Source organism: Chaetodon trifascialis, chromosome 4 (genome assembly GCF_039877785.1).
Source record: "Chaetodon trifascialis isolate fChaTrf1 chromosome 4, fChaTrf1.hap1, whole genome shotgun sequence".
NCBI classification, from domain to species: Eukaryota; Metazoa; Chordata; class Actinopteri; order Chaetodontiformes; family Chaetodontidae; genus Chaetodon; species Chaetodon trifascialis.
The window spans coordinates 14,990,675-15,005,571 of record NC_092059.1 but is presented as its reverse complement, the minus strand read 5'-3'; the positions used below and the strand labels follow the sequence as shown (position 1 = coordinate 15,005,571).

General features: G+C 39.6%; 1 protein-coding gene across 1 annotated transcript; it reads left to right on the top strand.

Annotated features, from left to right (window-relative positions):
- The first annotated feature begins 2,000 nt into the window (after window positions 1–2,000).
- LOC139330089 (5-hydroxytryptamine receptor 3A) lies at window positions 2,001–13,448 on the top strand. The gene is made up of 14 exons (XM_070960820.1): window positions 2,001–2,147; window positions 2,808–2,914; window positions 3,072–3,156; window positions 3,704–3,914; window positions 4,498–4,707; window positions 4,847–5,105; window positions 9,535–9,682; window positions 9,954–9,998; window positions 10,163–10,272; window positions 10,597–10,766; window positions 10,940–11,100; window positions 11,629–11,839; window positions 12,205–12,495; window positions 13,231–13,448. Exons 1-14 carry the CDS (start codon window positions 2,001–2,003, stop codon window positions 13,446–13,448), a joined length of 2,373 nt encoding a protein of 790 aa, XP_070816921.1.
- Window positions 13,449–14,897: the final 1,449 nt, after the last annotated feature.

Here is a 14,897-nt window from a genome sequence, read left to right as displayed (position 1 = left end):
AAGACCTTTATACATACTCTAAAGTAAATGTATCATTGTTAGTAATAATAAATGGTCATATTTTCGCTGTTGGACATTAAATTAGCTCTACTACATTAGCTAGATGTAGTTTTAAGCCTTCTGTGTTATACTGTGCTATTTCAAAATTGAGGAAACGATTGTAAACAAAATAAAATTACTTGAAAAAATTTCATTCGGTTTTCGATTGACATTCATTTCAAACATAAAAATCATGTTCCAAAGGTCTTTCTATTCGTTTATTCATTTTAATGCCAGACTTGAAGCTCAGCATCCACAATCAGCAGCCAACATAGGTAGAAAATGTAGTCATTTGCTAGCAATGGCTCCCCAAGACCAAAATATAACAATGAAATAATTCATGTAGGATAAATAGCAGCTGTCATCTGATCAGAATTTTAGCAAAGCTCTTAACAAAAGATTCCTGCAATAAGTGCATAACAAATACTATAAGATATTGAGATGATAAAGAAGAATTTAAGAAAGATCAAAATCATTCGGTGCACTAAAAAGGGTAGACTACATGTGGATATCAGTCATAAGAATGTTGCGGAGACTCGCGGGGTCAGGCACTGATGCCGGACGATGAGGGCTGGCTCACTGTCAGCCTTTGAATTCATCCTAAAGGTTCGGGGTGAGGTTGAGGTCAGAGTTCTGCACCACAAAGCTGGTCTAAAATAAAGTTGTCTAAAATATCATTGAATGCTGTTGCATCACGATGTCGCTTAAACAGAACCAAGCACAAGATACGTCTCCACACTGCTGGCAATATAGTGTATATCATAGGATTTTGTGAAATGTCGTTGTGTTTTGAGCCTCAGGGCCACTGTAAGGATGTATGCAGTAGGGAAAAATTAATTATATATATAACATCTCTTTCTGCTGTTGCATCACATTGAGCTGTTTGGTTTTAGTAAAGGAACAAAGAGATCACTGTGTGTACGTTTGCAGTACATTGTACAAGAAAAATCTGCAAATCCGCACCAACCAAAATCGCTTTACATAATCCCATTAATGTCGGATATCAACACACACTTGCCCGTTTGGGTCTTAAATGACAAATAATCCTTTTCTATCCAGATAACATAGAATGGTTTCCTGGTGTTGGGGCTTTTACTTGAACTCACCTCTAGATGTTGGTCCTAAGCTGCATCATGTCTGTATTTACCAGCTAAAATGTGTCAGGACTTAACAGGACAGGCCTAACCAGCAGCTCTCCACTCAAACTAATAACCCAATGACCTAGAGTTAATGTTTTTAACACTGGTCTAATGTAAGTGAGTGCATTTACTCAAGTGCTGTACTTGCATAGGGGTGTTTTTACAGTGTGGTATTAGTACTTTAACTGAAGTAAAGGATCTGAACACTTCTTCCACCACTGGTTTTTAGTGCTGCCCGCTGAAAGTCAAGTCTTCTAAGGTTCTATTCATCTTCATCTCTGTGCTCATGTATGGTAAGTACAGCTCCTATGACACATTTTTTAAGGCAGTTATTCAGTTGTTGTCTGCCAGCATGCCCAGGACCCAAACATATAAAGGAAGTCAAAAGCTTTTCAATGTATTGAGGTATTATAATGGTTTAGGAAACAGAGAACACAGTTTGCCATTAAGTAAGCCATCGAGAAAAAATAGGTCTTATCAGCATACCATCCTGTATGTTGACAAGAGGTCACAGCCTCACAGATGTTAATTCCTGTTAAAACTGTGTCACTGTGTCACTGTGTGCATGCTCTCCAGCCTGCAGTCTTTCTGATGTTGTCTGGGGAAATAAACTACACTTCATACTGCTGTGAAGTTAGAAGCATGAGGAAAGCCAGTTGGTTATGTTTGTGTATGTTACTTAAGTTATTATACAGTCCTTGGGATTTGAAATTCACACAGTTGGGAAACACCTTTATTTTCCACTGCAGGCAATTTAAGGTCTACTTTAACGGTCACAATGGCACATTTCTTCTTTCCTCTGCAGCTCCGTGCAGTTCCATCATGTTGAACTGCTCCAGACCTGACCCCCCTTCCTTGCTGGAGGCTCTCAGACCAGTCTTCAATCTGAGCTCCATTCGACCTGTCATGAACATGTCAACCCCCACCAATGTCAGCATTGAGTTCATCTTGTTTGGCATTTTGGGTGTGGTAAGTGACTGCACATCAGGCTACATGTTAACTGATAAAACATTAATAACTGGGTCATAGTATTTTCCAAGTGAACTTTCTGCAAACGACTTTACTGCAGTTATGTCAGCCAATAGGAACATTTCTGTTTTTTTAGTTTATATATGGTAATGGTATATATATGGTAACAGCTTTCCATAAAATTAAATGTCATTAAACCAGGAATGCATACATTCATATGTTGGTTCTTTTTCAGGATGAAAAGGCCCAAGTCCTGACAACATTTATCTGGCAATCTTTAGTAAGTACCTCCTTTACAATCAGCTTCACCATTTACTAGCAAAAATAAAATGGATCATCTCTCAAGAATTTGGTGCAGTGTAAGCTTTTGGGTTGATCCTACTGTACACCAGCAACAGAATACGAGATACTACATTATGCAATCTACCAAAAAAAAAAACTACTCACATAATAAAAAGCTCCAGTCAAAGAGAATAAAGACTGTCTCACTGTTGTTCCGTTCTGTTTAAATGGGATCATCTGACATTTCAAAGTGTGACCATCACACCTGTGACTGCTTGAACTAGAGAGCTACTGTGTCCACCAGACATCACCTGAAAACTCTAGTTTTATAGTCAGGCTCATAGTGTCTGTGTTATGTCTGTCTGATGCGTGTTGTAGAAATGGAGAACAGAGTTTGTCAAGTGGGACCCAGAACAGTGCGGATCCTCACAGATTACAATTCCAAGAAAACTGCTCTGGGTACCAGATGTGGTCATCAATGAATTGTGAGTGTCTTGTCTGTCAAGCAGTGCAGCCTCAGCTGTGGACTGACTTAAATCTTATAAATGTTGATATTTTAGAAATATAGCCATTCATGTGCTTACACAGAAAGAATATTACCAACCATATCTAGCGGGTTTTATGTCTTTTGTCATCCTGCAGTATGGACAAGAACACAGCTCCATTTGTCCCGTACAGTTATCTCTACTCTGATGGCTTTGTGCTTGACAAACAGCCTGTCAGAGTGGTCAGCTCCTGCAGGCTCAACATCTACACGTTTCCATTTGACACCCAGACGTGCACTTTAAGCTTTAATGCCTACTTACACCGTAGTAAGTCAAACTGTTTCAAATCTTATTTTTTCTTGTTAATGGAACTTAAACAGTACTTAAGATATACAAACTGATGTGTTTGTTGTTGTTGTTGTTGTTGTAATGTAATTATAGATTGATCTATAAATCTAACAAAAGCTTTGATTATGTTGTATTTTCGTTTCAGTGACTGCTTTGCAGATTGACCAGACATTATCTGCGGAGGAGATATTTAAATACTCAAAAAGAGAAATGAAAACTATGGGGGAATGGGAATTAGTTGGACTCACTGCAATGACAACCGAACTACCAGCTGGAGATGGAGAAATTTACCAAGAGATTCGCTTCTCTGTAAGCAAATATTTTCAACTGTCAAGAGTCCTATTAAACTGTAGGCATTAAAGACTCCAAATGTTAGTTTTTCATCTAAAAATTGATTCACCTGAGAAAAGAGCTGCTCCGTATCTGTCAACACTGCTGCAGGTCTCAGTGAGGCGCCGGGCCACCGTGTATGTGGTGAACCTGCTGATCCCCAGCTGCTTCCTCATCAGTGTGGACCTCTTCAGCTTCCTGCTGCCTCCCAAGAGCACCAACCGGTCCTTGTTCAAGATGACCCTCATCCTGGGCTACACAATGTTCCTGCTCAGCATGGATGACCTGCTGCCTGTCACAGGAGCCAGCATACCTCTCATGAGTCAGTCAATAATAACTTCCACTAGTAGCCACTCTTGCACCCAATGCTGTTATGTTACTGCTGCTGGCCCACCTGTAGCATCAGTATAAATACCATCAATCCATTTCAAATTGATTTAGTTTAAACTACGTTAGTGCTTTCTGGACTATTTCCTCTTTGTATATCTGAGTTTTTAACTTAATATGAGCATCAATCCAGCTGAAACAGAGGCCTTGCCAGGGGATGTGAAAGTGCAACATTTCAAATGTATCATGAACACAAATGAACATTTGGGAGTTTAGAAATCTGTCGGTAACCAGTGCCACTGCAGTTTGCAGCTAAAAAGCCAAATATTTAACAGAGGAGTTAGTGGAGATTAAACCAGAGCTAAAAACAGGCATGTTATATTGTGCTTATACTCATCACAAGGATATAAACCCAACTGTAAATGAATGCTAATGTTTTGTCACAGCTGCCTTTTGGCTAAAAAACATCTTAACACAGGTTTAAACCTTAAATTCTTGCTTTTTTTTCTGCCTTCATCTAACTTGTAATTATTTGTGAAGCAGCTGTGTAAGAGGATTTATTCCCATTGTTGTCTCAGATGTGTTCCTGTCTCTGTGCCTGGTTATGATGATGGCCAGTCTACTGGAGACTATCCTCATCACCAACCTGCTGTGTGGCTCCACTCACTACTCTCCAGTCCCTAGCTGGGTCCGAGTGTTTGTTCTTCACATCCTGGGCTGCCTGGTATGTCTGCCACCGAGGCCCAGAGATCGAGAGGACACAGTCAACCAAAATCCAGCTGCACAAGGTAGGATGTCTGACCTGGGATGGAGTTCAACACAGGCAAAACTATTCATGCACTCATTGAGCTGCAGAAAGATCTTTGCACAAGTCCACAGACACAGCCATGGCTACCATTACTTCCTCCTTCATCTCCTCTGCAACAGAAATGAAAGCCTCCTCTCTGGTGGCAGAGGACAGCGATGGTCCAGAACAGAAGGGACCACTGGATGATGCCAGGGCCGTGCAGGAGCTGAGGAGCCTGGGGAGGGACCTCCAGGCCATCCAGCTTCAGATGGAGCAGCAGCTGGGCGGAAGCCAGAGCTCAGAGGAGTGGATCCAGGTGGGGTTCATCATAGACCGCCTGCTGTTCGGCTTCTACATCCTCTTCCTATCAGTCAGCTTCATCACCATCATCTTTATGTGGTTGAACTCATACAACACATACTGATTTTGTTTTTGAGTTTGTTTGTTTGCTTTTTATGTTTTGGTGAAATGTCATTTGTTAACATGCTTTATCATTTTTGCTGTCAGTTATTACTAAGCATAGAATAAAGGTCAAAGGTTGATTGAACTTTAGCAATATGATATATAATATATATTTATAGTTATGCTTTAGAGCATTACCATCTAACTGAAGACACTAATGGACATGATTCTAGATTAACGAGCGCCTCCTACCCTCAGTCTATACTTTTGTCTCGAACACCAATGTCCTCTGTTAAGTGACATTTGATGTAAAATGACTGATGATGTTTAAATTAGAAAATCGTTCAATTCAAAAACTGATTTGTACATTCGACCTGTCTGTTTCTCACTATGCCAAATATGTTTTTCTCTTCTGTCTGAAATGCTGCTTCACTGACGGTGTATTTTCAAGTTCTGTATTTTTGTAGTTTGTATAGTTTGTAGTCCTTGACTATCTGCAGTTCGGCTTGTAGATTATGTTTATCTCGACAGAGGAGTTAATCCACACAATCATAGAAAGCTGCGTCACAAATGCCTTCCACCCAATCCAGTCCAGTTCAATCTAGAGCTGCATCTTGTGCTGTTTAGTCTTTTTGGATTAGAGGGGCTTTGGTGATAAAAAAAAAAAAAGTTATTGCAAGAAATGAGGACTGTGGATTTTGCCATCCATCGCTTACACTGGAAGCACATAAGGAAGTGATCTTTTACAGGCCAGTATGAACAGAAGGAATCATTACGGCAAGCAAAATCAATTTGAATGCAGATGAGGACACTGTTGTTTTAGGGCAGACTTAAATAAACTTAGAGAAATAAACTATTCTTTAGCCAATATTTACAGTCCTGCTATGTCACACGCACACTTTCAGTCTTAAGCAAAGACCTTTCTGACTACGTGATGAATGAAAAAAAACTCTAGTAAGTCCCCATTTACATGTAGGTACTTTGTAACAGAACTGGTACCAGGAAGCTCCACACAATATACAACAACTAGTGTCAGCTTGACAACCCCCCCTTCCCACTCACTTAGTTATAACATAAAATGATCATAACCACAAAAAGATGATTAGTAAATTATACCCTATATTTTCATCTATGAACTCATACGATACCCTACAGATAAAACAGCAGTGGGAGGCGGAGACGAGCAAGACAATATCACAGGAGGCTTGGAAGGAAGTATGCACTGAAGCTCCCCCCCCCCCACCACCACCACCACCACCACCAAAGGCTGGATGGATGGATGGATTTGATTCTTTAGAACTCCAGAAATAACAGCCAAGATGGGTCCAGGGCTCTCCAGTTCATGCTGGAGGAACTGTGGCACACAGAATACTCAAAGAGGTGTTCAAACAGGAAATACCACAAGATTCCACTGTGGCACCACTGACCTACAGGGAAGGTCCGGGAAATATATTTTAAATATTTTGTTTGCCAAAGCCTCAAAGTGTATAACCATCAAATGGCTCAAACCGGACCCTCCCACTTATAACATCTGGATTAAAAAAATCTGGGCCCTGTATCAGATATCACATATTCACCAAGGCTTCAAAAGCCCGCTTTTAATAAACGATGGAGCCCTGTGCTGTCTATATTGATACAGTGAAACCTGGAATACTTAACTGATACACCTGTCACTTTCTCTCTCGTGTCATTGTGAAGATTGCATTGAGACTCTTACACTATTGCTGTCCGAAGGAGACACTAACTTTTATTTTTGCAGGCCTGCTATATTTATTGTATATATATTTTTGAACACATCTGAATCCTCTTATTTTACTTTCATCCTTTGTTATTAACTATCTCTGAATGGAAGGTTCTACTAAGCTCTGTTTCTGTACGTGTTTTTTGGTTTGTTTTGTTCAATACCCAGTGTGTGACACTTATAGTTGTAAAAGAAGAGAGTGTGTGACTAAAATGTTTGAAGTACTGTTTGTGATAAAAACAGATAAAAAGTAAGCTCTTAAAAAAAAAAAAAAAAAAAAATCTAAAGCCAAAAGTGCAAGAGCAACAGCAGCAACAGTCAATAATAGAGACAAGTATTCAATAGACTTGGTCACTGAAGTTTCTATTCCAAAGTAAAAGATTTTTTGTGTCACATGTAGTTAATACCAAACATATTGTTCAACAGCACAGTACACAGCACTGGTGGTGGAACAGATAACTCCCACAGGTGCAGGTGTTGAAAAATAAAATGGATGAGTGGATACCAGAGGTGTGCAACAACAAGTCCTGTTGTTCCAAACCTCTGCAAAGCACGACAGGAACAGTCCCTGTCATGCTTTGCAGAGAATAGGATTTCTAATGTTACCATGGATTATCCACCCAATTGACCCCACTTTAATCCAGGGCTTTTTTCTGTGTAAGAATAATTTTTATTTCTGTTCATTTTAATTTTAATATTTCTTGGCTCAAAAAATTTCAGGCAACGCTGTGTTTCACTGTCCTCATTCCCTGCATATGTCCCCTTGACTTCCAAATGCTAATTAATCAACAACATCTGGCACTGTGGCTCTGTGTGTGGGAAGGGACCTCTTGATGGCCACTATAACCTGGAATGAGTACAGTAAGCAATAACTGTTTAATGTTCATATGGGCACTTTAATAAGACAGACTTGAGAAATTGTGGAATCTATTTCCACTGCTTATCTGGGCCATTTCTCTCTCCCCAACAGCATCTTGGGGGACCCTGAGTCATTCACAAACTAGATGAGATATCTATAATCTCACCAGCATGTTCCGGGTCTAACCCAGGGTCTCCTATCAGTTAGAAATGCCTGGAAAACCTCCAAAGGAGGATGCCCAGGTGGCATCCTTATCAGATGCATGAACCACCTCAACTGATTACTTTCTACTGTCAGCTCCCTCCAGATATCGGAGCCCTTCGCTGTTTCTCTAAGGCTGAGCCCAGCCACCCTATGGGAGAAAGTCATTACAGTCGCTTGCATCCCCAGTTTCATTCTTTCAGTCACAAGCTTGTGAAAGTTGTCAGTGATTAATTTTGAATCTCATGCAATGATCTGCGTGGCCATCTATAGCCCAGTTTAACATTGAACAGCTGAAATACTGTATGTTGACTGCTGATGTAGTCACAGGTATATAAAATCAAAAATATGCCCGTGATTGGGCAGCACAGCGCAGAGCAGTGGAAAATAGAACAGACTGTAACTCCCATAGGCAGAGGTGTTGAAAAATAAAATGGGTGAGAAGTTATGAGAGGTGTGGAACAACAAGTTCCATGTTGTCCTGTGTGTGTTTCTGATTCATCTGCACATTTTAATTGAGATTTGTATTTAAAGAAAAAATATCCACAATTATCTATTATGGATTATCTCGGTTTTTAGTTTTTGTTTAAAGCGAGGGTTTGGTGAAGATTATGTTCTGGGGTTGGGGTTTGGCGTGTAGTGGTTGTGCTTAAGGTTCAAGTAAGTCACCAGAGAATTAATGTTAGTCATTTCACTGTCCTGCTGTGTCAAAAACAAGTCTTTCTGTGTGTGTGTGTGTGTGTGTGTGTGTGTGTGTGTGTGTGTGTGTGTGTGTGTGTGTGTGTGTGTGTGTGTGTGTGTGTGTGTGTGTGCATTAGGAGGAGCTATCTTTGCTTTACACACAATTAGATGATTGTGGAGAATATTTGGTCCATCAGCAACTTTCCAGCATGAGTCCATATCAGCAGAGGATGAGCATCATCTCAGGTTTACTCTTATTGTCAGGTAAAGGTAACCAATTCTTTATTGTCTGTAGTGTGTATTCATTTTATTCTCCAGACTGAAGTATGTTACTGCTATTATTTTAGCAATAATTATTGTAGTGGTTCTTCCTGAGTGCTTCAGGTTTGATAATCCTTACAGTACAATGATATTGATGTCATTTTTTCTGTTCTGCACAGGCAAATTTGAATTAACGCTTATCATTGCATATAAGAATGGATATATGGAGAAAAGCCTTTATCCGCGACAGTTCACACTGTAAAATATCGATGTAAAGATGCCATAGTGACCTATACAGTATAATGTCACTGTCATAACATTACTCAAAGTACCTGGCTGATTGGCTTCCAATTTAATTACACAATGATTATTCAAAGTTAATTTTCTGATCCATGTCCAAATAATTTAATGATTGTCTGATATTTTATCTGATATTTAAATTTGCAATAATAATTTGTTCAATAAATTGCAGTTAATGCATTTTTTATAATAGTTTTCTTGCATTTGAACCATGTCTAAGCAAACCTAAATGCAAGGTACATGATTTTGTTTTATATGGTTTGGTACAGTTTTCTATAGAGAAAAACAATTCTCAAATTGATCGTCAAAGTGCACTTTAGATGTAATCAAAGCAACAGTCAAGTTTTTCTAAACCTTTTCTCCTCAGTGTCTCTATGTTACAGTAAACTGTCCTGTAAAGAAGGCCACAGCGGTCCAACCTACGAGTCCATGCAGACTGTGTTTGATTTAAAACCCTTCAGGCCAGCAGTGAATCTGAGCAACCCCACCATCACCAACATCTCCTTCACCCTGTATGCTGTCCTGGGTGTGGTGAGTTTGTCAACTAGCTATCTAAGAAAAATAATGACAGCACCTAAATCCAGTTCTGAGAGAAATTCCACTGTACAGTAGCTGATGGAGGGAATGTCAGATCATCAGATGTTTGCTATTGTTAAACTGTCAATTTGTATATGTGCAAACATTCATTGCTGCCAGCCACATTCCTGATTATCATGTGTATTGTTAGAAAACATGGCATGCTGACTTAACAGTAGCAGCAGTCAGCTTTACACCAGATTTACTGTTGTTTACTGTATTTCAGAATGAGAAAACCCAGATACTCACTACTTTCTTGTGGCTGCGACTGGTAAGAACCATAAACAGACATAATACACTGTCACTAATGCAAAATGATCCAAAGTCATCATGTGCCTGAAATCACAGCAGGAACAAATACAGAGATTATACAATGACAACTAGGCAGACACTTCAATCCTATGTTCACAGTTTAAAAGTGCATTATTCCTGCAGTACTGGCACCATGAGTTCCTGGTCTGGGATCCTGATGAGTGTGACGGCGTCACCAGGATTTCTCTCCCTGTGAAGAAGCTGTGGTCTCCAGACATCATCGTGTATGAGTTGTGAGTTCTCCAGCTCTATGTTTTTTTCTTTTTAATGGATCCCCAAGGGTCTGGTATGCACAACCTAAATGGCTAATTACACACTAGTTGGTTCTCAGAGATAGATGGGTGCACTTACCAACTATTCACATCCTGTTGTGTCACTGTCATTGGTTCATGCTTCACACCACTTTACCAACAGTAAAACATGAACCCAATGAGCACTGGATGGTTTATGCACTATGAATAATGGGCACTATTGTAGAAGGAAAATGTATTTCTTACACTATGTGTCTGTTTATTTCTTTTAATTCATCCTCACTCCCCCATTTCCAACCCTCCCAGTGTGGATGATGATGTTTCCCAAGCGTGTCCTTACGTCTACGTGAACCACACAGGCCACATCCGCTGGGACAGGATGCTGCGGCTCGTCTCAGCCTGCAACCTGGAGATCTTCAGTTTCCCGTTTGATGTGCAGAATTGCACATTTACATTTGGCTCCTACATGCACACCAGTAAGAAAAGGCTTCGTAAATTTTAAACAATCATAAATTCATCCAGTCGCTGGCTATAATCAAAAGCCAGCTCTATGGTGGGTCATTTCGTTAATTTAAGGTGAGCTTAGATTGTACTACAGAACTGTCTGGATAGTTTTCTCTAACTCTTCTCCTGTTTTTCTCTTTCACAGTAAGGGATGTGAGGGTCAGTCCAGCCCTGACATTTCAGGAGATGTCTAAAAACTCAAAGCGTTACCTGGAAGCCAGTGGAGAATGGGAGCTGGTGGACATACTGGGAGAGACCTCAATCCTCCAGTTTGGGATCGACGAGTGGGACATCATCACCTTCTGGGTTAGGAAACCACTGACTTTGCTTCATGTCAGCAAGTATAAATGCTGCAAATATAATGCTTGGCTATTGGACATAGTACTGTAAAAGCTCACTAGTCAACATGTCATATCTCATTTGTTTAATCTGTACAAAGATAAAATGGATCTTTGTGGTCAGGTAAGCTCACCAGGTGCTTGCAGTGTCCATACACTTAACATACAAGTATGAGGATGACATTGATCTTCTCATCTAACCCTCATGAAGACAGCAAAAAAATGTATTTCTAAAAGTGTCAAATTATTTAATTGAAGCAGCTATGATCAGTATTTTTATAATAATGTATCAAATGAAAACTGTAATAATGTGAAATGGGTCATTCATACTGATGAACATACAAAGAATTCATACCTGAATCTGTCGCTCCCCTCGGCTTTAAGTATCAGCTCATTGTTTAGCTGTCCAGCCCACAGCTTCACATTGTTCTATTGTTGTCCATTGGCCAATGCAGTAACAGTGATGAGACTCTTCCAACTGACTGTTGTTCACTAGGTGGTCATAAAGCGGCGGCCAGTCCTCTATGTGGTCAACCTGCTGATCCCCAGCTCCTTCCTCATGCTCATCGACATCCTGTCCTTCTACCTGCCGCCACATAGCGTCGACCGTGCCTCCTTCAAGATGACCCTCATCCTGGGCTACACCGTCTTCCTGCTCATCATGAATGACCTGCTGCCCAGCACAGCAAACGGCACGCCCATCATAGGTCAGAGGTAGTGACGTGTAGAGGTGATATAACCTGAGCACGAACTACAATAACTACATTTTTAAATTGTAGTGTAATGTTTTTTTTCAAGATGATGGTAGGAGCTACAAATTAATTAGAACACACAGTGTAATGAATGTCAAACCTGTTTAATTTAGCTGCATCAGTGCATCAATTTTAGAAATCATGTAATTAAGCTAGTACACATGCAATGAGTTTTGAAAAGCTTGAAAGAAATCACTCAGTCAACGGAAATGACCAAGAACTCTGTGGGATCCGTGAAGGCAGATTTTTGCTACTGAGCAAAACTTAAAACCTAAAATATTTTGCATATGACCTCATTCATGTCCTATCCTTAAACCTAGGTATCTATTTCTCTGTGTGCCTGGCCCTCATGGTCATCAGTCTGCTGGAGACGGTCATCATTACCAATGTCCTCCACCACAGCTCCATGAAATACCAAGAGGTTCCAAAGTGGGTGAAAGTGGTTGTCCTCAAACACATAGCCAACCTCATCTGCTACCGATGGCCGGAGGATGCCCAACAACCTTCTATACCACAGAATGATAAACCCGACAGCTCGAATGGCGGTTCAGGGCCGTGCATCATCCAACCAATGGGCCAGACACCAGCCCAGCAGCCAACCAGCAATGGAGGTAATCAAACAGACTCAGGAAGTGCTTTAGATCATCTATAAAAACAAGAATAATAAGAAATTTGCATCTATGCACATCAGGAAAGGATAATGACTTATCCAAAAAAAGACATCTACCTCTATTGTAATGACATCATTTCTACAGCCTATAAGAATACATCACAGTCAAGCTAAGTTAACATGATGCTAGCTCCTCATTTTTACTCATTATTCTTCACCACCATAATCATCTTAAACAAATGCAGCTTTCAAGTAGTTGGGATGTAATTGTGACCTGATTTCAAATCACTGCTTTATCAAATGTTGTTGCACCATTAAAACTCTTAGTAATGCATAAATTGGTTGCTAAGAAACTCCTGTAGTGCCATCCATTCAAAAGCAATCAACTATGTAAACAGGAAGTAACTGTAGAATGACAAGCTATATCTTCCAAAAAGATTTGGAGGCCATGTAACACAAAACTGCACATCTTTTGTAAGTGTAAGCCTGACTTTGTTGATTTTGCAATTTGAGGTATTATTATGTTGTTTTTATGGCATGTTCCCAGTTTTCATTATTATTACACGGGTTTTAATCAAGGGCCAGATCACATGTCTTTCACCCTTCACTCTAAATACATCACATATTGGCAAGCTAATGTTAGCTTCATCAGCTGGTTCAGGCAGCTACACAATAATTGCAGCAGGCAGTCACTGGGTGTAGACTGTGATCCCTCCTATCACTATTTTCCTGCCAGGTACTGTTGCTCTGCCTGAACTGCAACAAATCTGTCAATACCTGGGCGACCTCCGTGCCCACCTCATGTCACTGCAGAAGGAGAGCGAGCTGCAGGACCAGTGGTGCCATGTAGGATACGTCCTCGACTTCCTGCTCTTCCGCATCTATCTGCTGCTCATCTCCTGCTACGCCCTGGTTATCATCTCAATGTGGTGCGTCTGGATCAGCCAGTCCTAACTAGACATGGGTCACATGTGAACCAGGGCTGGAATTCAATTCGCAGACAATTCATAGGATGACTAAATAATAAATTAAAGTCAATTTGTATAATTAGAAGGCAAAACAAAGCCTGCCAAAATGTGTTTTATTGTTTCTGTAATGTTTGGTTAAATTTTGTCTTCTGTGCTTAACTTTGTTAAGAAATATCATGTACTGTATTGTGTAGCGCTGCTAGTTTTGTGTCAGAGAATGGACCAAAAAGTAAATGCATCATAATGGTTTAGGGGCAATAACTGTATGAGCATCATCAACAGAGAATGTTTACTATTTCCTGTTATTTGCAGTTGTTAATAAGCTAGCTAATCTCCAAGCACACTTTGGTCTTGATCTCTTCCGTGTCAGTAAATGTAATTTGCATATTTCTCTAATTACAGAGAAATAATTAGGCTACATTGTCATGTGGATGCTAAAACTCTTGAGGTGCTAACAGTTATCTTACAGTACCACTTCTAGAGTGGTGGGATTATGGGTAGGATGGGTACGATTCTTGGACCTGTATTATTCAACCTGTAAGCTCCATGTGTGACGTTCAGGAAATTAAATCCATGAGTCATAAAAATGACGTGACATTCTGTCTTTAATGAACCTTAATTACTTCAGTTATTTGCTTTAAGATTATTAAACACAGTCACACCTTTGTGTGTTGGTAATGCCCTCTAAGATATCCTGATACAGGATGGTACGGAAGTTAGGGAGTTGGAAGAAATTTTTATTATTTTACACACAGACACACACACACACACACACACACACACACTCAGAAGTCATCGACTGTATATTCTTATTCAAGGAGACATGTTTGTGTAAATCACTTATACGTGACAATTTGTATTTGATTTTATATTAGAATTAGCAAAACTATTAATTGCTTTTTAATGATCACAATAATAATACTGCCTTCTTATCTTATTCCCTTTAAATTGTCAGATCTTATTATCTTACATGGTTGTATGTTATATGCTTTTTTATATGAAATTTCTTCTGTTCTCATTTTACATATTTTTGTTTTGTATGACCTCTGCAAATTTTTTGCGATATGTTGTGAACTACATTGAGTCTACACCTGTCATATGAAATGTGCTATATACGTGCTTGACTTGACAACAAGTATTCTAATATCTTAACGTAGTTCTCCATGAACTTTATTCATTTATGCTAACTGTACATATGGCTAACAGAGCCTTAGTACTGATTGAAAATGACATCAGTTGCTAATGTTTTGTTAAAACCAATGCTATCTCCACTGAGAACAGTTAACAGGTTAGACTGAATTATGGAGTAGTAAAAAAGTTATCATTAATTCAAAGTCAAACATTTTTCTCCACAAGCTTTTGACATAACAAAACTTGCAACCCAGTGAAAATACCGCAGGCCAGTTTAATTAGTGACAATTCATTACCAATGTAA

Excerpts from the sequence above, each read along its gene's own strand:
- LOC139330089 (XM_070960820.1), top strand. The coding sequence starts at position 2,001 with ATGTTGAACTGCTCCAGACCTGACCCCCCTTCCTTGCTGGAGGCTCTC. Across the intron at positions 5,106-9,534 it reads ATCACCATCATCTTTATGTG|TAAACTGTCCTGTAAAGAAG; the intron begins GTTGAACTCATA and ends TCTATGTTACAG. Across the intron at positions 9,683-9,953 it reads TGTATGCTGTCCTGGGTGTG|AATGAGAAAACCCAGATACT; the intron begins GTGAGTTTGTCA and ends ACTGTATTTCAG.